The sequence below is a fragment of the Ochlerotatus camptorhynchus genome, unplaced genomic scaffold (genome assembly GCF_037179485.1).
Source record: "Ochlerotatus camptorhynchus isolate MF236.1 unplaced genomic scaffold, CSIRO-AGI_Acam_v1.1 ptg000047l, whole genome shotgun sequence".
Classification (NCBI taxonomy): Eukaryota; Metazoa; Arthropoda; class Insecta; order Diptera; family Culicidae; genus Ochlerotatus; species Ochlerotatus camptorhynchus.
This window is the reverse complement of record NW_027040538.1, coordinates 31281-57305: the sequence shown is the minus strand read 5'-3', so window position 1 is coordinate 57305 and position 26025 is coordinate 31281. Positions and strand designations below refer to the sequence as shown.

General features: G+C 38.7%; 1 protein-coding gene across 1 annotated transcript; it reads left to right on the top strand.

Annotated features, from left to right (window-relative positions):
• The first annotated feature begins 724 nt into the window (after positions 1–724).
• On the top strand, positions 725–17762 carry GCS1 (mannosyl-oligosaccharide glucosidase). Its single transcript, XM_065239071.1, has 5 exons — positions 725–1023; positions 12188–12336; positions 15533–15867; positions 15960–16102; positions 16200–17762. Exons 1-5 carry the CDS (start codon positions 832–834, stop codon positions 17754–17756), a joined length of 2376 nt encoding a protein of 791 aa, XP_065095143.1. The 5' UTR covers positions 725–831; the 3' UTR covers positions 17757–17762.
• The last annotated feature ends 8263 nt before the right edge of the window (positions 17763–26025 follow it).

Here is a 26025-nt window from a genome sequence, read left to right as displayed (position 1 = left end):
ATTTCTTCGCCAGTAAGTCGTCTGTCACTTCGTTTGTGGTTTGACAGTAGGCAGCATGTTCCGGGCTCAAATCATTTATTTTGCTGTGCTGGGCCCGCTGTCACTGTATAACATGTTGCCTCCGCGCCTGCCACTGGGCTGGAAAAAATACTTAAGTAAATTTGAGAATATGCAATTTACTCAAAAGTAACTTATTGGGCTGAACTATATCGTTGGGTAAGTAAAAAGAACTCAAATTTTTTTGAAGTATTTTTTCTCCGTGTACTTAATTTTAGGTAGAATATACTTAAGAGTAGGTTATTTATTTTTGCTGGTGAAAAATGGAAACTACTATACTCGCTATTTCAAAACTTCCCAAATTTGGGTAGAATCCACCCAGGTCGGTCAAAACTGAATCTACCCAAAAATGGGTAAACTGTGTTGGGAGTGACAAGTTGACAAATGAGCAACGTCGATTAGATTCATGTCGATGTTCTTCATTTGTCACTTCAAACCGAGCTTCAAACACAGTTCTCCCATTTTTGGGTAGGTTCAGTCTTCGACCGATCTGGGTGGATTCTACTCAAATTTGGGGAGTTTTGAAAAAGCGTGTATGCGATTTACTCAAATTTGGGTTATTGGGCTGAAACTTGGAATTGAGGGTAAAGTACTTAATTTTGGGTAGTTTTTCATCTCCGTGTAGACCAGACCTATCATTTTTATCTGTTGTTTACTACTGGTGTCACGACGCTCGCTTTTCACCGGCTATAAAATTAAAATAAATTCTACATAATCTATCTTTTAACTGTGCGATTGATTGAGTTAGAAAATAACTAATCAAATTGTTTGATTATGTCGAATAAACAAAAACGGGTTGACTTTAAGAAAACTAAAAGGAAACTAACGACTGATGCTAGTGCAGGACAAAGTTGGAAAACAATTGCGGTAACATGTACTGGCATAGCTGTTCTTGGTGTCGTGGCTGCGATTGCTTATCAGGGTTTTCTCGAAACAAGAGTTTCAGCTCCTTTTAGCCAAAATAAAGTAAGTATACTTATGTATTATAAACAATTCTTGTAAAACCTATATTATAAACAACTCCTGAAAATTAATTTGCCTCAAGAAATCACTAGAATAACATTATTTTACCGTAATTTACATATCAAGAACAACATGTGAAAAGCTTTTAGTACACAAACCTTTGTAGGCCCTTTCCTCGCATACCCAGCGATGCCATTGATCCTTATTTGTTTTACACGAAAAAAGTTGGGACCCCCTTGTTTATTTTGAAACTGTGTGGTTGTTCTTTCATAGGAGACTTATAGCGAATTCGCTTATTATCGGGGTTGGAACCAGCGCTAACCCAGTGCAAACCTCAACCTGAGCTAGGTTTTAAAAACAAACGAGCAAACTGACGTTTGTCAGAAAACAAGTAGACCCAATCTTGATACCCAATCCAGGTTGGAACTGAATAATAAACGAATTCGCTATTAGCCCAGGTGCCCACTGATGGTGTGGGTATGAGGCATCAGTTAGCATGACAAAACATCATGTCGACGTTCGCCACATGATTACGACATGGTGTATGATGCCACATCACCGCCACACCGGTGGGCGCCTGGCCTTCAATAACTGCGATCAGTAATTAGATTGATTGTGTTACACTGAACCAAATTGTCCACACATGAATGTATGATTATTGCTTCACTTGAGCCCCATACGGATTATTTTTCTATTTGAGAAAGATTATCATTCTCTGATTCAGCTTTCAAAGCACAGAAGAACTGAATAGCATCAATTCTAAAACAGGATGATTTTCATTCTGCACACTGTAAACCATCAGTTCTAAATCAGCATGATTATCATCCATTCTTAGGAAGACTTGCAATGAACAAATCGTATGATTAACATTGAGAATGATACGGACTCGTCATACAATTTCAAAATAAATTGTCATGCAATGTTCAAATGAAATATAAGTGCAATCTGAATGAAAAATATATAAAAAGAAGAAAGCTTATTTTACAGTTTAAAAATTGTGATCATAACAAAATATATCTGTCCTAAATCGTTGGAACAGTAAATTAATGTTGTAAATGAAACGCTTTTGCTTTAAAAGTTGGACAATAGTGTTATTCATTTATTTAATATATTTTTCTGCGAAACATAACTTTTCTTCCCATTTCTTCTAATGTAAAAGGAGGGCCATCGAAAATTGTCATTACATTGTTTTGATACAGCGCTCCGTTGACAAAATTGCAATATCTATTACTTGTTTTCCTTAGATTGTACATATTTTTAATTATTTCAGACAGCACATCTTCGGTTTCGAGAAATTTTCTGATTTGAAACTCTAAGTTCATTAAGATTAAATGTGTAGTTTTGATGTTCGTGTCACTTCCTGCTTCATCGATACTACCGTTTTTAGCAATAAATACTCTCGGTTTACTGAAAAGGTCCGCCTCTATAAGAAACTTAAAGAACTTGTGCTCTGTATCAATGCAATTAAACATTGAAGACATGTTTTGTAGATACACGTCTGTAATATACTGTGTTTGTGGGTCTCATGCCTGCAAAGGTACTATGGAGCGGATCAGGTTTTCAAGGTGACTATATAATTTCTTGACGCTAGTCTGGACATCAAAAACATCCTTCCGTGTTATGTTGCGTCGCTTGTGGAGGTCAAGCACGAAGTTCAGTGCCATGGGGTCAATGTTTTGTAATGACTGAAGAATCTCACAGCTAGCGGAAGTCGTTGGTCTCCTTGGGAAGGTACTCCTGCATCTGATTCCTAGGATTGGAAAGATATATATTATTAATGATGTTCAATAACTTGAGTCGGTCGAAATATTTCGTGGGGGGTTTTGGAACAGTTTTTTTTACTCGATGTTTTCCATTAAAAAAAAAACTCGCCATAGATGGTTCCATCGTGATATCTACCACAAACAAAAAGATCATCATCGCTTACCGGTCTCCTGGCTGGTCTTCCCGTCCACCGGATAGTGTTATTCCGAATTCTTCGGTGGTCTCTCGTCCTACAACAGTTCCTTTCCGACAGAAAAAAAAACCCACACCACACCTTGCACCGAACAACAATTCAGCAGCAGCATCAAGGCAGGATCAGCCAGCGCCAGCTTCTACGGGGCAGCCATGGCAGGCGGACAATTTTATTCTTCGCTCCCTGTCCGTCCGTACCCTAGCTGTTCACTTTGCAATCGGAATTGCTTGTTAGCTTCTAGCTGCTTTTTATCTTGTTCTGTCCGTCCGTCGGACGAAACCCCACGCACACCACACACACTCTCGGAAGCTCACGGATAGGAAAAAAATAACCAGCCAAAAAGCAGCGGAGAAAGGCTAGCACTGCGGTGCACTGAAATGCACCTTTTCTGCGGTCACACTTGGCACCAGCTGCTTCCCGCGGCTTCCGGCAGTAATTTTGCACCACTTTGCGACAGTTTTTCACTAATTTTCACCAATTTTTCGATCACTGGGAGCCACCAAAAACTGCGAATGTTGCCCCTTTGCTCAGTGCGCGTTCATCCAGCTGCGAATATAAAATGGCGAAGCCAAAACGCAACGGGAAACTGGAACGATATTAATCGCATGACAGTTGTTCTATGATTTTCGTCATGGGGCTAACTTGGATGATTTTACTTCATTTCTGTTCTTGAATTCATTTTTTGTTAATACCTTTCAAAATTTGAACGGTACTTCATTAAGTGGTTGATGTTAGTTTCTTTTATGATATTTATGATGAATCATCCCATTTAATGTCAATTATCAGTCAATCGGGTATCTCATATTATTTTCGATGTTAATGAAATCGGATAGCTCTGTCAACTAAATCTCTTATATGAACAATAAACCAAAAGTGCCAGCCCATGCAACGTCAAAAAGAGCTAAAACATTTAGATGGTGGTTATCGCACCAAAAGACACGAGCCTGGATGTTGGTCTGTGGAAAATATGAAATTTTATTTATTAGTGGTAATTTTTGATATGTTAGCGGCGCCGGTGGCGTAAAGGTAAGCGTAATTATCTCTCACACCAGCAGGCCTGGGTTCAATCCCAGTCGACGCCGCCGGGATGTTCTGAGGCATAACATCTCTGATCACGCCTTCCTTCGGAAGGGAAGTAAAGCCGTTAGTCCCCAGTTCATGAGTTGATGGGTCGATAGGTAGGGTCCAGGTGTGGAAGCTGCCTCCCTGGCGTCGGTAGCATTGATGCACAGCACGGAAAACAAATCAAGGAAGAAAAAAAGATGATACGTTGCATAAACTGCTTATATTTTGTTGCAATGAACGAGCAGATATGTGCAATAATATCTCCATAATACTAACTTGAATCGTGATGCTGTCTGCAGCAAAGTTGTTCCTTATAGTTTAAGCTACGTGTGCTGACATTCTGATCTTAATCGAGTTTGCGGAACCAGTTCTATGCACGAAAGAGTGAATGAATATTATTTCTCCATACATTTCAACTAATATCCCCATATAAGTTTTAAATCAAAAGCCCCTTCTCGTATTACATCCGGATGATCTGAAATTTTCAGATACTGGTTTTTTCACCTAATGGCACAAACGTAGGGGTTGGCCCGTTGAAAAAAAAATTAACTACCCTATAAAAATGTGGGCCAGTGTATTGTGGTATGTATGAACTCCAATCTGATATTATGGTATAACTTTCTCAATGAAGTTTCTTACCAGTTTCCTAGTTTCTTACTGAACTAAAACAGTAGACCAGATCTCGTTAGGCAAGGAAACACACTTGCCGAGAATCCAGAGTCTGAACTAATGCACTGCATTAACACAATAAGTGTTCCGAAGCTTCAATTTCAAAATTACAGAAGCTATATCATCTATCGGCGTAACTATTTTTTTAAGATTATGTTTTCGTACAGTGTCCGGTCAATGGATCAGTCAGCGTACTACTTAAATCTACTTTGTTCAAGCTGAATAGAGTGCATGTGATTCTTTTACATAATGTAATGCATTGTTTTGACTGTCGTAATAATGAAAGAGTAATCTGTATTAAAAATGGAACCAAAATTTGATCAATTGGGTTCTTTAATTTTGAAAAATTTATCGTTTTTTATACATCATCTGAAAGAGCTTCGTTGTACGCCTTCCTTATTCGGATTGACATCGAGACTAGACTTGGCTAGTTTTTTGTACTTTGCCGCTGGTGGGTGGGCTTAATCTCATGCTCCACAATGCAGTATTGGAGACGGTGGGTTTTTGGCCGGCGTCGCTGGCTCATGCCGCGGTAAAATGGTGTTATCATAACACATCATATCATAACACCATAACACTGTTATGGGTAGGCTATGGGGCTCGCGATGGGGATTACTGAGCCTCCCCTCTCTGATGAACCATTGCATCAGAGAACTAAAGATCTAGCCTTGCAGTGATAGCACCGTCGAAGTGATAGTATTACACATGTTACTCCTTTGATTGAGAGTCGCGTTGTAGTAGACTTATGTATAGGTGTGATACTAACGGGTATTGCCGCAAATCACTCTTTTTTATACAGTTGTTTGATTTGGGTTTGAGGTGCTTTAAGAATATTTCAGGAAGCGCCCAATAGTGTTCCTTCTACTTGCGTGACAAGCTTTAATTGTTGTTGCTATTGAAGTATTATAGGGGTACCTGGGGTAACATGCACCATTAGGGCAAGATGCACTTCCTTCGTTTTAAGCCTATAAACCATGTTTACAACAAAGTAGTTACCCTACAAGCTAAATCTATGTTTACTTTGGACACCGTATCAATTTGGCAGCTCTACGTTATCAGATAATGGAAATAAAAACAAAAACAAGTTGGCATTGGATATAGTGTAATTTTGTCCTGCGTTAAGATTTTTTAGCGATTCAAACATTATTAAGCTTTTTTTCAAATCTTGATTATGATTCTTTTTATTTTATGGTCAAAAACATTTTCTTTATGCATTCAGGGCAAGATGTACTCAAGTTCGGGGCAAAATGATCCTTTGGTAAACAAGCTTTATTTACGCTACGATCGGAACTGGAGGCAGCCAAAAACGAAAACGTTCTTCTGCAACAATTGGTGATGATATTTTTTTTTATATCTTTATTAAGGAGACTTTCAGCCCTGGGATGGTTCGTCTCCATGTGATGATACTTTCTAAGACGGCAAGGAGAGTCATATTGCCCCATTATTGTAGTGCATTTTGCCCCATTGTTTGGATGCATTTTGCCTCATCATTATAGTGCTTCTTGCCCCTTTGTTGTAGTGCATTTTATCCCAGCATGGGTGCATTTTGCCCCTATTAGTGGCATTTCTAGATAATTTTATCAATTTCTCAAATCAATTTCAAAGGTAATTTTTCAAAGTTTTCATGTATGTAAACAACAAAATAATGCTTAAGAGAATTTAGGCAATACATGTAATTCACTATTGCTTTTAATTTTAACGAGAAAACAGCTTAATTTCCTAACCCCTACAGGGAACAACCTGTAGCACCATAGTAAATATTTCATATATAGTTCATATTCGATTTCAAGTAAATATTTGGACTATGGCTCGGGATTTTCGCTGTGGCGTGCTTCTATTGTAACATCTTCTTTTTCGCATATCAAGTTTATTGCTTATCGCATATTAGCTTATTGGAAAATCAAAGTTGGCACTTGTGGAGAATAGAAGAACTATGAAAGTGATGATGGTTTCAAAATTTTCCACGGGGAGGTATACGAGTGCAATCTTAAAATGCTTTTATTTTGCAAATGGAGCATTTTATTTAAATCTGGTTTCTGCTACAGTGGTAGAAAAGCTGAAATCTATGTCTACACATAAAAATCTGAAAATAAATTATTTTTTCTATATTATATGCATTTTGAGTAGTCCTTAAGTTTTCTACTAACGTAACAATAACCAGATTTAAATAAAATGCTCAATTTGCAAAATAATAGCATTTTAAGATTGCACTCGTATACTTCACCGTGTAAAATTTTGAAAACATCATCACTCTCATAGTTCTTCTATTCTCCACGAGTACCAATTTTGATTTGCCAATTGTTTGCTCTCAACTTAGTGTTCTAAATGCACTTCCACAGTTATTAATTGAGAGCATTCGATGAAAATTGAAGAATCAAAGTGACGATTGACTCACAGATGGCGAGTGGGTGAAAATGGTAATGACGTTTTGATATCTGTCAAATTGCATGATTTTTTTTTAGTACGTTATCATTTTTGTAATTGCGGATCTTAAAACTAGGTGTCGCATGGCTAGATTTGGCTTTGCTTTGCGCCACCTAGTTTTCAGATCCTCAGTTACTAAAATGATGATGTACTAAAAAAAATCCATTCAATTTAACAGATATCAAAATGTCAATACCCATTTCACCTGCTCGCCAATGCATGAATTTGCCCAGGGAAGTCGAGAAAATTTCCAATTCGAAAATTTCCAATCCGAAAATTCCCTCGACCGGACCGGGAATCGAATACGCCGCCTCCAGCTTGGTAATAACATACCCATACGTATTGTTGCGGTGCTGCACGTCCGAGCGTAGTTGGAATATATACCCTATTCAAATTAAACATCAGCTAGCGAATAAACTTCGAAGTGAAGCTTTTAGTCACATGAAGGTGTCACTTGTGATAGAATAAACATAGATATACATATAAACATGAAGATAGAATAAACATAGGTCAAAATCAAGTTTATTTTTTTTATTTTTTACTTGATTTGTTTTCCGTGTTGAGCACCAATGCTACCGACGCCAGGGAGGCAGCTGCCACACCTGGACCCTACCTATCGACCCCATTCCGAAAGAAGGCGTGATCAGAGATGTTAGGCCTCAGAACATTCCGGCGGCGCAAACTGGGATTGAACCCAGGCCTGCTGGGGTGAGAGGCAATCACGCTTACCACTACACCACCGGCGCCGCTAAATCAAAAATACTTGAACTAACTGAGTAACTTAATATTGCTAATTGAACTGCATTAAATCCGAGTGGTGTGATTATAATTTTTATTTTATTTATATTAATATTTATTGATGATGTTTTTCCTTTTTTAAATAACTTTTTAAACATTTACGGAAAATAACACCACTGCGTTCTAGCAACTTGTTTCGCGCTCCGTTAATTTGCAAGTTCCTATTCGCTATTCTCTTGACGTAAATTACCAGTTTTTTTTTTCTCGCTTAAACGCTGTACAGACTGGAGAGTTATAACATGTTATAACGGTTGTCAAATAATTGCAACACAAAAACTAACATCAAGATAGCGCTATAACATGTTATAACTCTGTAGTCTGAACGTACTATTAGTGATTCCTGGTATAATTCCCGGTAAATTAATGAAAAAGTGAGTTTTTTTTCTGAGAAGAAAGTGTGTTTTCGGCATCATCGGAAGGAAAACTATGTTTGCGATTGGCAATTCGCTAACTATTTTGCGCACCATCGGTGCGTGGCCACGCATACCTGCACACGGATCATCATCATCGAGTGTCAGCATCTGCTTCCGCATTTAATCCGCTCATCCATCATCCATGTTCAGCTGAGTGCCGAGCCTGATACAAGCACACACCAACGAAGACCGCCTGCACACGCGGACTGATGATCATCCACGCTGCGCGTCGCTCTGGTGTTGCTGTGTAAACACTCGGTGGTAGTAGTATTGATGAATCTACGTTACGGTCGGCCAGCAGATGGAAATGATGTGAAAATGATAATGACGTTTTGCTAGCTGTCAAATCGTATGGAATATTTTTTAGTACATCATCACTTTTGTGGTTTTGGATTTCAAACCTAGGTGTCGCATGCACTGGTGCAGTTTCGCGTAGATTCATCAATAGGATTATTGATGAATCTACGCGAAACTGCACCAGTGCATGCGACACCTAGGTTTGAAATCCAAAACCACAAAAGTGATGATGTACTAAAAAATATTCCATACGATTTGACAGCTAGCAAAACGTCATTATCATTTTTACATCATTTCCATCTGCTGGCCGACCGTAACGTAGATTCATCAATAGGATTATAGTATAATACACTAATTTAAAATTTAAATTTGTGAAGTTTTGTTTTTGTTTTTGTCTTCATGCGTAGTTTTAAATTTATGGTTTTATTTAGGGGAAAGTGAGGGCAATGGTGGTCACTACTTTTCTCTAGAGCAAATATTCGAAAAATGTTAGACTAGCTCAAAATGTCAAAACTTTTTTTTTCTTCCTTGATTTGTTTTCCGTGCTGAGCACCAATGCTACCGACGCCAGGGAGGCAGCTCCCACACTTGGACCCTACCTATCGACCCATCAACTCATGATCCGAGGACCAATGGCTTTACTTCCCGGCGTAATCAGAGATGTTATGCCTCAGAACATCCTGGCGGTGCCGACTGGTATTGAACCCAGGCCTGCTGGGGTGAGGTAAATGGTCATTGGTTTCTTATATGACACGATGTTTTTTTTTCTAGATTTTAATAAACATTAAAGATTTCCTTAACAAAATATTACTTAAGTCCATTTGGGGCAATATGAGCACCACTGATATTTCATCTTAAATTCTTCAATTTTGCATTATTCCTTTCATAAATAAGACAGTATCATATGAAATCACGTTTTTTTAAATAGCTTATTTGGTAAAAAATCAGTCCTTCACAAAACTGAAAAAAATATAGCCTTAAATAGGCAGTACTTCTGAAATTTAATTTATTCTACAGAAAATAATTGTTTCTGTTCAATACTTTTATGCTACAACCACAGACAAACAGACATAACACTCGCAAGTAGATCATCGAACTAGCATTTAACGGTCAATTTAAAAGTATCGTAGTTGGTAGTGAGAAATATTCAATGTGTTATGTCTGTTTGTCTGTGCTACAACTGTTCATTGTTGACCCTTCATAAAGCCTCAAGAGAACACCTGTTATTTTCAAGGTTGCTCATAGACAGGGTGCTTATTTCCCCCCAACGGTTTAATTTCGGTTACAAAACGAACATATTGTAAATTTTCATTCATAAAATTCAAACGTTTACTTTTAATATTCAATTTGTGTTCATGGTGTAAATAGAGCTTAAAACTATCCATTTGGTTAAACATCATTCTAATTTTCCACTAAATTTTGTATGATTAGTGATGATTTTCGGGTGGCCAACTGCCCCACTTTCCCCTATTTGTTTTGTTTTTCCTCGTAAGCATAGTTTTGTTCTTTTACGTGTATTTAGGACTTTATTGCTTTATTTATTGCTATTATTTTATATTCAAGAAGGTTTCAAAATTATTATATTTTTACAGGTACGCAGTTTTTAGAATTTACATTATTTATGTGTCACGGTTTTTACGTTGTTTTATGTGATTTTCTCAGTTGCTATCCATCTCTCGAACCGATCACCAGACACTACATTCGAGATTCTTTGGTGCGGCGTGCGAGCGTGTGCTTTTTACTATACTATGAAAGTGTTACGAGAAAACTGTGTCGTATTAGACACATCGATCCTTCCCAAGTGACAGTGTATTTCGGTCATAAAAACATTCTTGGACAATGAGCTGCAGCTCGATATGTCGTTTGTGACAAGGATCCAGCCTCACAACGTAAAGAACGTTGTGTACCTGGGTATGCGAGACAAGGACGCGGCCGACAACATTGCTTCAGCCCATCATTTTAAGCATTGTATTGAAAGTGAGGGGAAAAAGTTTCCATTACCCATCTACGTCGAGAGCAGTGCTGTTGACGTACGGATTCACGATCTCCCGTCGGATATGCATAATGTGGTTATCGTTGACCATATGCGCCAGTATGGTGAGATAATTGCAATCAGAAGTGAAGTTTGGAAAAGCTACTTTCCAGGCTTCAATAATGGAGTTCGCGTCGTAAGGATGAAGCTTAATCATCCGATTCCCTCTTACATTACTGTGGACGACGAAGTGACTTTGGTGTCATACAAAAACCAAGTCAAAACTTGCCGTAACTTTGACGGAAAATCTCACCCGAAACAACGTTGCTCCGAAGTGGCAACAGTGGTAGCAGCAGCAAAAAAACAGGATTCTCAATCGGAGATGGGGAAAAATGACCCAGCAGCGATAAAAATCACAGCAACAGTAACATCAACAACAACACGAAGACCAACGGCAATAGCAAGCTTGCGGACGCAGCTAAAGATAAGCAGTGGCCTTCTCTTCCTAAACCGGCAACTGATGCAGATCTACACATAAACAATAGAGCAGTGATGAACAAGCGACAAAGGACCGTTGAATCGGAAACAACAATCAACCATACGAAAAAAGTTAACAAGAACGAATCAACTTCCAGTGACAGTGATTGCAGCCTGACCACCGTGAGTTATATTTGTCCCTACGACCATATAAGATCCCGTCGTTTGAGTGGATTGAAGATGAACAGCAGAAACGTGCTTTGATCGAGGATTACAAGCAGAAAGTGGATGCTTTGTACCTAGCGCAGCAAAATGAACGAGACAAAAATATTTGAATTGTTTTTTTATGATGCTTGGCTGCGTTGAGTCTTTCTAGACATAAGAGTCTTACAAATAAACAGATTAAAAAAAAATGTGAACTTGTGTTGCGCCTTTTTTAACATTCTTGCAAATCATACTAGGAAGCCATAATTCATATTATGCTATCCCTAATATTCAATACAATTTACTCAAAATCGGTTAAAATGCTTCTTCTGCCAAAGTACAAAGTTTTTGCAATTGTTTGCACAACTTTCACAGAAACAATAAAAGTTATAATTAGTAAAATAGTAAGAGTTATAGTTATCGACGTGGAGTCTAATTTATTTTTAGTTTTTGGAAGATGTGCCCAAGGCTGAAAATCTCTCTAATAAAGCAAAAAAAAAAAGTTTTTGGAAGAGGATACTAAGTAGCCCACACATGATTGATGAATGACGATATGAAAGTGAGACATGACAAACATACGAAAAAGGTGCCCATTCAGTACATGGGCGTATTACCAATTACAACGGGTACCTATAAGGGACACGAAGTATTTGGCTAATGACGTGTAGGATATCAAGTCTCCGTACGTACCAAATCTAATTCTAGAACGATATTAACCCTTTCATCTAAAAGTTTTCGAATATGAGGAAAATCGAGAGAGATGTCACTCAGTCTATTAGTATACTCCTAGAATGAGTAAAATTTTCGTAATTTTTTCTCATATTTGAGTAGTTAGTTCTAGTTAGGGTTTGCTAGCCAAATAAAAATGTGTCCAATTTTTTTCTTTTTCAGCTCGTTTCCAGTGGTTATGATAATAATATGCTATGGGGATCATACCGCCCAGGTGTTTATTTTGGATTGAAAACGAGAGAGGAACATCCAGTTCTTAATGGATTAATGTGGTACTTCCCTAGTACGCTTAGATCACTGTCAGATATTAGGTAAGTGTTTTGTTTATAATAGATCAGTTTATTTGAATACATACCTAGTCCTGATAGAGAATGGGTTCTATAATCATTTAATCATATACAGTTTTGGGACGAGCTTCTACCAGAGATTTAAAAGAAATGAGGTATCAATTGTAGAGAAATATAGCATTATCTCCACCAGCTTTTGTATAATTTACTTTATGTGAGGGATGAGCCGTACTCAAGAGTTTTGTAGTTGGCGAACTCTTATTTTAGTGCAATTAGTCCGCTTTAACAAAACAATTCGTAGATTTGTGTTTTATGTTTTTATTAAGAGTTTTCCAATAAATCATTACACTCCCTCTATTTGACATTGACGATATTATACGAGCTCACGCCAGCTCTCGACTTGAGAGCTTTTTGTGCTATACCCAGTAGAGGCGCGAGGACTGGGTGGGACATGTCCTACGCACAAAAATACCTGGGTGGGACAGTCAAAGCTTTGTCCTACCCACGATTTTTTAGAGAACATATTTAAAAACCTGAATTAATCCTCCAATGATAAAAATCTGACCATGCTTATTATTAAAAATTCCGACTAAAGTGCTCATACGATTAGAAAAGATTGATGAATTTTGGCCAGCAGTAGCTAAAAACTGGGGTCGGAAACCCCAAGCCGTCCCAAACCTCACGAAGCCCAACACCATAATACGAAATTATATGCTCAACAACTCTGTCGAAACTCACTCCAAAGGGCCTGGGTACTCTTGAAATTTACTAATTGTCAGTGTCCAATCTTGAGAATATTTTTAACGAAAAGCGCGTTTTTATTAGTTAGGTAGGTTCCGATTCAACACATTGTAGTTTCATTTTTATACCTGTGATCTTGACTTTTTTACCTAGGGCTGAGTACTTAAGGGGGTTAGATTTTGATAAGTTCTTTAGTGGGAATGACACTGATGAAGACTGCACATTGTAGTCGAAATATGTATCTGTCATGGATACCAAAATTAATTAAGTGGAACTAAATGGAAGATAACCTTTTTTGCTGTTTTATGTTTCTGGTTAATTGACTAGGTTTTGTGGCATTCGGCCATTGCGTGAATCTGTATGTACTACTTCAATACTGTTACGCATTTGACCACAAACGTTTGGTTGTGGGTACATTATCAAAGAGCTTTGGGGGTGATGTGGCTGGCAGCATGGTGAGCGAACGTTCAATCAAAATTAACTCTTGGTCCAAAAAACCGTTTTGTTGTGATGGCTGAGCTATTAGGGTGTTCAACACAGGTGTTCTTCTAATTTAAATTCGTCACACATTCAAACCGGTCTGCAAGTATCATACACGTCCAAAGCGTACCAGACTTCTTCTTCCGTGTTGCGTTTGACGTGTCACTGCAGTAAGTTTCAATTGCAACTAGTGGTGCAAACCGCCATTTATTGTGGAAATTTTGTGGTATGTTTCAAGAGGTGATAAAGGTCTACTTGGCTTCCAAGGTATTTGACCATTAACAAACTTGCCACCCGCCACCCAAAAAAGCTCGCTTTTAGGTGCACTATTAAACGAGTTTTGTCATGGTAGTGATATCGACATTCTTAGAAATCAATCAAGCCACACTATAAAATAGTGTATTAATGGTTGCTTGTGGTCTGGAGTAAAGAAGTACTGCTATAATGTGACCCTAAAATCTATAAAAATCTAAACGCATTTTTTTATTATTTACACCTGTGTCGTGCACAAGTTGCACATGTGGACGCGACGCCACTGGTAATTTTCAATAGTGACCAATTGATAATTGTTAAAGTGTTCATTTGAGCAGATTCGTAGAAAAATTTCCAATCGTTTGGCTATTTGTTTAGAATTAAAATCGATCAGCTATTGACAGTGTTATAAGTGGTCAAACCCTGACCACTGTTTATAACGCGGTCGATTTTGATTTTTTTTAATTGCACTCACAAAGACGTAATTCTACGTCAAAAATAAAACTTTGTATTACAGCACTGAATCACTGTTCTTCAAACAATTTCATAAAATAATGCCTCACACTGCTTCCTGCTTGTAATTGATTGAAAATATATGCGTATGCTGCTTTTTTAGTATCGGCTTTTGTTACCGAAACAAATATTCTCTACAAGCGGCTAGGTATGAACGTCGAATTAGATAGTACCTTGCATTTAGACTTGCCCACAAAAATAAAAGTTCTTATTTCCCACGGGCCAACCTCTAGATTTGTGCCTTTAGTTGAGAAAACCATTCTCTGAAAGTTTTAGCTCATTTGGTTCTAAGATGAGCTGGAACTTTTAGTTTGAATTTTGTATAGGGAATTTGTATAAAATACATGAAAAAATGACACTCCTACACTCCATCGATCATAAATAATTAATAATTAATTAATTTCTCCATAATACTAACTTGAATCGTGATGCTGTCTTGAGCTACGTGTGATGACATTCTGAGCTTAATCGAGTTTGCTGAACCAGTTCTATGCACGAAATGGCGAAGGAATATTATTTCTCCATACATTTCAACCAATATCCCCATATAAATTTTAAATCAAATGCACCAGCTCGTGTTACATCCGAATGAGCTGAAATTCAGAGAGTGATTTTCTCACCTAATCTAGGGGTTGGTCCGAGGGTTGGTCCGTTGAAAAAAATGATAAAAATTTTCCCCCATATAAATGTAATCTTGCATACCTAAGTAACAAACACCCAGTAGCTTAGCTTTCAACTTTTGTTTTCAAAATGAAAATGAACTATATCTACGCAAAAAAAACAATGCAAATCTATTTCATATTTTAGTTTGAGTGGCTCACTTAGCCTAGTGTTCATATAATAGTTAATCTCATAAGAAATCAATACGCTCCACTATTATGAAAACCTTAGTTAATAACTACGACAACTACTGGAACAGTGTTCCTATTAATTGAGGACGATTTTTCGAAAAAGTTTTTAATTAAATCGCAATGTAATATTTTTTTAGCAAAATAGTGGTGTAAGCGATAGATTGACGTATAAATATTGTATGCAGATCGTTCATTTAATTTTAATAAATACATTATCTTAGTCCTTCCCACCCTTCCTTCAAATATAATTTAATTCTAATAGAGACGAACCAGCTCAGCTCAGGGCTGAAAGTTTCTATAATAAAGCAAAAAAAAGTAAAAGAAGAATTACATTATAATCGACAAGGATATTGTTAAGTATATAGATCTCATTTTTTTTTCAGACATTCTTGTGAAATTAGTGATAATTTGAGAAAATATGGATGGTCACACCACGATGGACGAAATTTTGGCATTCAAGAAATTGTAGATGACTCCATTTCGCTTCAAACTTCTTTCGTGAAATCCAACCACGACAATCTACCAAGCTGGACTGCTAAAATTGATGTTAAGCAGAAGAAATCTGCCCAAAACAAAACCAAAATATCATTGATTTGGTATACCGCTTTCGAATCCGTTGAGGATGGATTTTTAAATGTTACAATAGAGAATGCTCAACCCCGTATAGAGGCAATGTCGTTCACACTAGGTGGAATGGAGATTAAATTTTTGAATAATGGTATGTACCTACGTTATAGATATGTATAGAGGAAAACCGTCATGTACTGCAGTTACTTTTTTTTTTAATACCTAATATTATTTTTTCTTCAGATGTAAATACAGCAACCGAGATATCAACATCATGTACATTCTCCAGTAGCATCGATAAAGTGAAAGAAGCAATTGTAGAAACACTCGCCTTTACAAAAGATGGTCAAACCACAAAATATTATTTAGATAATAAGGCGGAAAAGGTAAGTGAAAACAGAGATACAACTTATTTTGTGTTTCGAAGTATTGTCTCGAGTAATTTTTCCTTGCATGTACTGTAACTTTTCTATTGTATTGCAGGTTCCATGTAACGTGGCAGCAGTTTTGGTCACGTTCGAAGTGCCCGGTTCATTTCTCATTACAATGCACAATACTAGCGATCGGCCCACTGATGAGTCTCCACCGGAAAACCAGTTCCAGCAGAATCTAAATTTTTATAAGCAAAAATTTACAGATAAATTCAACTCAATCTTCAATCTTGAAGCCAAAGGATTTACACCTAGTGAGGTGGCTTTTGCGAAATCAACAATGAGTAATTTGATAGGAGGTATTGGTTACTTTTACGGTGCCTCTAAAGTTCAAAGTGAATACAACGAAAATCCCATTAACTACTGGAAAGCTCCGCTATATACGGCAGTTCCTTCAAGATCGTTTTTCCCAAGAGGGTTCCTGTGGGATGAAGGTTTCCACACGTTACTAGTGTCAACCTGGGATATAGACATAGCATTAGATATAATGAAGCACTGGTTTGATCTCATGAACATCGACGGATGGATACCAAGAGAACAGATTCTAGGTAGCGAGGCTTTAGCAAAGGTACCTGCTGATTTTGTTGTACAACGTAGCTCAAACGCAAATCCTCCTACGTTTTTCTTAACGCTTAGATACTTACTGAACAATTATGAAGAGAAACTAAAAGAGCCTAGGCGCCAAGAAAGTCTTAATAAAATATATCCTAGGTTGCAGGCATGGTACTCTTGGTTTAACAAAACGCAATTAGGACCCGATCCAGGTAGTTATCGTTGGCGAGGTAGATCGATTACTATCGAAGAAATCAATCCTAAGACTTTGACATCAGGTTTAGACGACTATCCTAGGGCGTCACATCCAGATAATCAGGAAAGACACGTTGATTTACTGTGCTGGATGCAATTAGCATCGCATGTGATGTTTGATTTAGCCAGATTTTTGGGTAGAGACGATTCTAAATACTACGAAACATACGAATATTTATCCAACGTCGAGCATCTAGATTCGCTTCACTTATCGCCTAGAACAAACACTTATGCTGATTTCGGATTGCACACTGACAAGGTGAGGTTAAAATTAGTTCAAAGCCAATCTGAAAGAGCTGTGGTACGTGAAGTTATGCAAGCACCAAGTTATAAATTAGTAGATGATGTTTTTGGATACATTAGTCTTTTCCCTTTCCTCATGAAAATTTTACCAAGTGATTCCTCATCTCTCAAAACAACATTGGATAATTTGCGAAACCCTGACATTTTGTGGACCGATTATGGAATACGTTCGTTGTCGAAGAAATCTACTTTATATATGGAGCGTAATACAGAGCATGACCCTCCTTATTGGAGAGGTCAAATTTGGATAAATATGAACTACTTAGTGCTAGGGGCTCTTAATCATTATAGGAACAAGGTAGGCCCTAATAAAATATTAGCTCAAGAAATATATGACGAATTGAGGAAAAATATCGTGAGCAATATGTACCGACAGTACCAAAAGACAGGATATGTATGGGAAAATTATAAAGACGATACTGGAGAAGGTAAAGGATGTTATCCTTTCACAGGATGGAGTTCACTTGTTGTGATGATTATGGCTGAAATATATTTGTAAAATGGTTTTCAGAATAATCGAGCTTTGTGTTTTAGTTGTGAATGCTGTTTGATCCATTTAAATATCGGCAAATGCGATACGTTATTTTCTTAACACTTTCTCTCTTGTTTATTTCAAGACAAACCATGGATTAGGTTCTAAGTAACATTGACAGATTCTCTTCGTAGGTTTTCTAGCAATGGTACCAAGTTAGGAACCAATTATTTTTTTTTTCTTCTTTGATCTTTGTTCAGTCAACGATTCCAGACTTCCCGCAAAAACGCGAACCATAACATGACCTTACCGAAAATGGTTAAAAATTGTTTATAATCCCTGCTAAACTTTAACTGAAATGGTTATGGAACTTAACATGAACCTTTGTGTGATAAAGTTTCAACCTTATGTATTATGGTTCTTTGGAAGTGAACCTTACAAATAATGGGTTTGCTAAGAACCATTACCATTCAAAATAGTTGTTTTTTTTTTCCATACATTTTCGGAGAGAGTAACCAGTCCGCTATATATTCCACATAAAGTTGATGGATGTTACAAAACCATCTACAACATTACCGACTACCATAACCATTACCATTAAAGTTCTGAAATCATAAATAAAATGTTTCCAATTCCTTTCCCAAAAATGTATGGAGAAAACAATAATTTGTAATGGCAATGGTTCTTAACAACCCATTATTTATAAGGTTCACTTTCAAAAAACCTGAATACATAAGGTTAAAACTTTATCAAACAAACGTTCATGTAAAGTTCCGAGTGCAACAACTAGACCATATTGGCACAGCGTAAAGCATGGCCGGTCTAAATACTTGTTTAAATATTAGAAGTTTATTCGTTAGGCAAAGTTTAGACACAGACAAACAGACATAACACATTGAATATTTCTGATTGTAAAACATTGTCGCTAAAACATTACCGGCATCTGTTGAGTACACTGTGGTGGGTAGTATCAACCGGTGGAAACTAACGATATATAAATTGGCTCACTACTTGACTAGCCTATTGGTCCCAAGAAAATCGATTAACGGACCCCATTCTAGTACTACACTATGTTTGTTTTGATTTGCTATGAAAGATTGACAGATAAAATTAGGGGTTCGTGGATTTTCCTATGTTTGGAGGGGTGCATCGATTAGCTTGGGACCGAAGATAGTACCAGAGCAGAGCCAAAAAGTTGGGCGCGTTTCTTCGGGACCTACTAGTCTAAGAGTTACCTCTATGGTACTACGCTGAACAGATGGCGGTAGTGTGTAAACGTCAAACGCATGGGAATTCACTATATATACGCGCCACAGGTGGCAGTACTACAAACTGAAATAGTTTCAAATTGACCGTTAAATGCTGTTGGATGAACAACTTATGAGTGTTATGTCTGTTTGTCTGTGGTTTGGATTTCCTGTTTATAAGAGGATACAAACATTTTATAAATTTATTACATTTGGCTTGATGAAAGCCCTCAATGTGATCTTTAAAAGTTAATTTTTGGTTTAGTACTAACCCAAGATATTTCAGAAGGTGAGTACACGGCATATAGATCGCTTGCGTTGTTTTTCGCGTGGAATATTTGTGTAAATTTTCATGTGTTTTTCGGTCGGTTAGTGTAGTTAATCACAAATATTAGTGGTCGGTGCATTCAAAACGGATGGAATTGCGAAGAAAATATGTGCTTGAAATTGTAATTCGATTGTTTTGTTCAACAGAGTGTGTAGCCATTTTTCTCCTTTTGCTTATGGTTGTGTTACTTTTTCCCGTTTATACACATACGTTTGGGCGTACAATACCGACTGACCAGTTGGCAAGCAATCGTGATGTGTGTGCCCTATACTGCTGCTCTTCGCATGTCGGTCCCATGGCAAAAATCAGCATCAGCGAGAAAATCGCATTTTAAGCTTGATTCGTACGATTGCTTCTTATGTGATGAGACAACCAATTTGGCTGTCTTTCCAATCTTTTTCAGAACAAAGTTTATGAGTTCATCCAGTATTATGAAAATATGGGTGATCAGCTACCATTTGCATTGTAAAACTCAGTTTTGACAAAAATTGCTTTGGGATCGACATGCGAAGAGCGGCAGTATAGGCCGTATACGGTTATAAGAGTAAAAATAAGAGAACTAGTGCAGTGAGCATGAATAAGCGCTTTATTATGACGGTAGTGGTGGCATATTGTGATGCACAAGTGAAATTGTGAAGTTAAATCAGAAAAAAGGAGGCAATGAATGGAGCTCGAGCTGTGACGGTATTAAAAAGCGACTTCCGGTTTATTTTTGAGGACTCGTGGTGGTTTCCTTCTTTTTTGCCTGTGCCGCGTATCGGCACCACAGAGAACAGACGTTGAGGCTCGAACAAAATTTCCATAAAAACTTGTGTAAATGTTCCTATTTGACTTAAGCGCCACTAACGGCGACTTCCCCACTTAAAAAATCCTCTTTGACAACATGATGGCGTTGGCGTTGCAAAACTTACACGAGACACTAAGTACTGGTAGCGCCAAGTGGTAATTTTCAACAGATAATTTATCGATACTAGCGCCAAATTGGTCGAAAGTGATAAATTAGGGGAAATCAGGAGATGCTAGCGCTACGTAACGGCGACGTTTCCACTTAACATTACACAAGTTTCTGACCGAACTTGGACGTCTGTTCTCTGTGTCGGCACTGACTCTGACTCGTATTTGACATGTGATTGTTTTTTTTAGTTGAAGATGCTAATTTCAAATAACAGACTGTAGTGGTAATTTTTATACGATAGATGGAGTAGATGAAAGCATAGAGTTGATAGTTCCGTTAGAGTACGGCAGTGTGAAGATTGTATATAGATATTAGACAAGCGAGCTAGGACAACTTTTAAGGAAGGTACAAATCGGTTTTTTTATCTCTCTTTACCAAACTCCCCCTTTGGAGTGATTGTTGCCGTAGACTAGACAGGTGATGTGTAGTGTGAGGCATTTGAGTGTATGGAGTGGTGCGGTAGCCGATTGTAATAAAGAGATGAGTGTACAGGTGTGAATGTAACAGCACGATGCGCTAAGCTCAATTTTTGGGTTTTTGGTGGAGGTGTACTGTTATGCATGACAGGGAAAATGAGGGAATGGGTGATATAGCGAAAGTTTGCCATGAGTAAAAGTTGAGTTGAAAATTGTGATGTTTCAAAACAGCAGTCCTAACTTTCTGTGTACGGATTATAGTCGGAGTGAGCATACAGCTTTTGGAAACTGTCATGCTGTATTTCATAGTAGTAGATGTGAGGCTATTGTGTTTAGACGGGAAGAGTCCGTGTGATCTTGTCAGCCCAGGTTGGGTAGAGTGGGACAGTGGAGAGAGGACACGAATACAGACGTGAGTGATCCCGCTTGATATTGTTGTGACGGCATTGAATGACGCATGGTTGTATGACAGATTTAAATTGGAAAGACTGTCCATCTGATTTATGTGAATGTGTGTGTGTGTGTGTTTTTTTGGCCAGAAGGAAACCTTCAAAAGGTCATCATGCCACCTCCTTGGACTCCTTGCCCTTTTCCCCCGGAACCACTTGTCGTATTACTTCGGAGGGGGCCGTGCATTACGCACCTCACTTTATCTCAGCTAACTGGCGCTTCCAGTCCGCTGATCGTCTCTCCAAGTTGTGAGCCATTTAGCTCCCAGCGTAGCGTTCTACTCGGTTAACCCTGGTGGTGGATTCAGCCTACTCTGACGGAGAGTTCTCCCGGCTTCGGCTTTCACTTCGCACTTGTGTGAGCACATTACTACTTTCTAGCTGGTCCTCTCGCCATTTTCGCTGTAGCGCTGACATGATCTGCGCTACTGCTCTGCTGACGGCGTTAACGGTGCCCTCCTCTCGACACATTTCTTCGACTACATTCTTCGTGCTAAGGGTGAGCATCTCCTCTCGCACAGCATCAAATCTAGGACATTCGAAGACCACGTGCTCTGGTGATTCTTCCAAATTCAAACTCTTCGGACAGAAGGGTGACGTTGTGTATCCGCACCGATGCAGGTACTTCCTGAAGCAGCCATGACCAGACAGGAACTGCGTCAAGTTTGTTTCTTGTTCACCCAGGTCGAAAGAACCGGTATTAGCCTGTGTGTCCATCTACCGTTCTCTGTTGCATCCCACTCCTGCTGCCACTTAGCCATCGACATCGTTCTCACCATTTTTCGTACTCCTCTGGTTTCTCTCGTCATATAGCACTCGTAGTCCTCCGCCAAGGTGATGCCGATTGGGATCATACTGGCGATAACGCATACTGCCTCCTGTAGTGTACCTACATGCTTCCATCAAAATTGAACATAGACACATTAAGCAACGCTACTTCAGTGTCTGCTTAAGTCAGCATTTTGGCATAACCAGCAAGTATGGGAACGATTGCCTCCATCGTGTCTCACCGTAAACTGTTCAACTAAAAATGACTCCTCGTCAGCATGTTTCATGTTAGGTAGCTGGTTACTATACATAGAAATAAAGACAAAACATTCTAACTCCAACATCGGTTGTGTCCAGTTGTACAAAGATATCACATCCACGTACCGATAAGTTATCGGTGAAGTTCCACTGGGGCTGACTCGGTTGATGCGAGTTGGGCACCAACAAATATTAAAACCAGAGAAGATGCCACACTCCATCGAAATGGTTCTGTACGCACTCACGACTCGCATGGCCATTAGACTGATGCAAATTTTGACATTTTTGCTCCACAGTGCTCAAACGGTTCCAAATCGGGTCCTGATTAGTCTCCCAAAATTTGAACTCATTCGATAAGAAACTGACTTGGCACAAACCATTTGAAGTTTATATGGAAATTACTATAGGAAAACCAAATGTTTTGTTCATATTCATCTAACAATTTACCATATCGCTCTGCTTAAAAAAATGATAACTGAGCTAGTAGAAAATTTTCTCAGCTACAACTTTGTCTTAAACCACTTTTCAATATAATGTAAGCATCAAAAGTTATCAATAATTCAAGCCACTAATGTCTTACGATTATGCTCAATCAACTGTTCAGCAGGCAACATTGGTGTTTCTGGCGCTTGGAATAGAGCACAAAAATCATGGCTACTATGTCACACTGCAAGGTACAGTGTTGCTCACAAAATAGCTGCTTGATCATGCCATAAGATTATCAATCTCTTAAACAATTAATAACTATTTTATTTGACGTTTAACTCAACAACTATATCCTGCTAAGTTGAAGCTGAGAAAATTTTCCATAAGTATAGCTTTTGAATGTTTGAACAGTGCAATATGGAATAAGGGTTAGAAGACAATGAACAAAAAGTTTGGATTTCCTATAGTAATTTCCATATAAACTTCAAATGGTTTGTGCCAAGTCAGTTTCTTTTCAAATGAGTTCAAATTTTGGGAGACTAATCAGGACCCGATTTGGAACCGTTTGAGCACTGTGGAGCGAAAATGTCAAAATTTGCATCAGTCTAATGGCCATGAGCCGGAACGTACTGCTCAATTTCCTTTGGTTTTGCTTAGTTTCCAGCGCTTCAATCCAGGCTGTACCTCCGTATCTTAGTATCGATGAGGACACACTAGCCAGAAGACGCCTCTTGCTGCTGCTTGGACCAGAACTGTTCGGCATGATTCTGGCTTTTGCGTTGATGATCTTCGCCGCCTTCTCGCAAGCATATTCTATGTGGCTGTTAAAGTTTAGCCGGTCGTCGATCATCACTCCCAGATACTTCAGCACGCGCTTCGAACCAATGGTGTCCCATTGCATTGTAAGTTTTATCACGGTTTTAAAGCATGCTACAAGTCTAATTCATAGTCTGTAGAACTCTCATAAAACCCCAATTGCTACTTGGGGTGCTCTCCAACGGTGATTTCTGTCCGCTGCACTGCTTTGCAGTTACTGACAAACATCACTTCTGTTTTGTGGTTGGCTATCTGCAGCTTCGCTCCTTGCGTCCAGTTACCAATCATATCTATCGCCTCGGCCGCCAGCATTTCCACTTCTTCCAGCGGCTCACCGGTTACCGTCAAGACGACATCGTCCGCAAAGCCAACGATCTCAACTATTTTGGGCAGCTTGAGCGTCAGCACGCCATTGTACATTCCATTCCACAGCGTGGGACCTAGAATGGAGCCTTGTGGAACTCCCGCCGTGATTCTAAGTGATTTATGCCCCGTGTCTGTCGCGTAGACCAGGACCCGGTTCTGGAAGTAACTGCTTAGAATACTGCAGAGGTATTATGGAACCCTCATTCTATGGAGCGCCTTGGCGATGGATTCCCAGCTGGCGCGGTTGAATGCATTCTTCACATCAATCGTTATCACGGCGCAGTATCGATTTACTCTTCGCTTCTGTTTGGAAGCTTTCTCGGCTCTATCAATCACTGTTGAATGGGATACCTACCACCACTCGTTGAATGGGATACCTGCCCATGAGTTGTATGGCCACCATTCCTGCTCTATCCGCCACCCAGTTACCATTATCGAGAGGGACTCTGCAATGATAGGAACGTCGCACTTTGTCTCCGTTGTTCACTGCCACAACAGTTGCTGTGCTGTGTTGCAATGATTGAGATTTATTTGGGTTACCTTCATTACTGCTGGCCCACCATCGCCTTCTTGAACTCTGGGCACCTGAAACTTCCCGTCGCATGGCCGTTTCCGTCCTCCTTTTTGCAGAGCATGCACCTCGGTTGCTTTGTACAGTCTTTTGCACCAATGTCCATACTCCTCTGGTATCTCTTCGCATATAGCACTCGGTGTCCTCCGCCAAGGTGATGACGATGGGTATCATACCGGCGATAACGCATACTGCGTCCGACGAAATTGTTCTGTACGTACTTACGACTCTCATGGCCATGAGGCGGAACGTACTGTTCAATTTTCTTTGGTTCTTCTGAGTTTGTAGCGCTACATCCCAGGCTGGACCTCCTTACCTCAGTATCGACGACGATACACTAGCCAGAAGACGCCTCTTTATTTGTATTTGTTTATTTGTATACTGAAAAATTCAACTGACAATTATTGTCTAAATGAATAAACTTAAACTAAATAGTTACGGTCAACGGTACGGAAAAGGCCAAGTAACCGATGACGAAACACGTCAGCTGATACATTGAAGTCGAACATATAAAAGAAATTGTTGAATTGCCGGTTGATTGCTCGAATTGGCTCGTGTTGTGTATAATTTCGGCGCCGTGGTTCCAAAAACAGAAAGTTGCGTTGACGGAGAGGCCTCTCAGGGGCATACATATACAGGGTGTTTGGTTCCGGGTTTTACATATTTTCAGGGTAGATAGGGCTCCTAAAGTTATGAAAAAATCCCCATGAAACATAGGGTCGGAAATGACTGCTAAGTGAGTTATTCAACATTTTATGTTTTTTTGTATTGCCAACTTTGGTTACCTATATTTTTTTAATCTTGATGTGGTTTTCTGATTTCAACATACCAAATGAAAGATTAAAGTCTTATCTTAAATGATCTTTGAAAAAGAACTCGATTAAAGTTAATTATCATACATTAAAATTGAAAAGTATGTTGAAAGTACCAAAAAAACTGGTGAAATTTCATACATTTTAGTGTTTTTAAGTTGAAAATTTTCATTTCTGTTTATTTAGTTGTTCTACAAAACATTTTCCATGCAGTTCCCTAGATTTGTGCCTTTGGTAGTAACCTTGTAGGCTTTATGGTTTCTTCGTAATTATTGATTTAAAACAGCCATAAAAACTTGTGACGTTTTCATAAAATGCGCTATAGTCACCCTATTCGTTCGTACGTTCGGCTGTTGCAGTGGACTACGCACATGAAAATTTGGTATAATGTTATTTTAAATGTTTAGCTACATTCTTAACTTGTTCAGCTGTTCCATATTCGGTAAAAAAAATTACAGTATACTCTAAAAAAAAACATAGTGTGTACCTACCCTCGGCCCCTGCCTCCCAATTGGAGTCAGCTAAATCCTTCTGCAACGTCCGATGAACACGTTGTCGAGCTCCGCAGGAAGGTGTATAGTTATGTTGACTGCTCGGAAAGTCGTTGCAGCTCACATGCTATGTTATACTGCAGATGTTGCAGTTCGTTGACTTGTATTCGCTGTTGTTGAAAGCGTCCGTTGTTGTCCTCGTTAGTCCGGTTGGTTGAGCGGCTGCGTTGGTAGGTTGCATATGCATGCATCGGAAGATCTAAACGATGATTTGGCAACCGTGATAAATGATCCAAATACGTCCCTTGGTAGGGAAGCAGCAAGAAACTAAATACAACAACAACAACAAAATATGGTTTAAACTTTTTAATACAATGAAAGAGATTTGTGCTT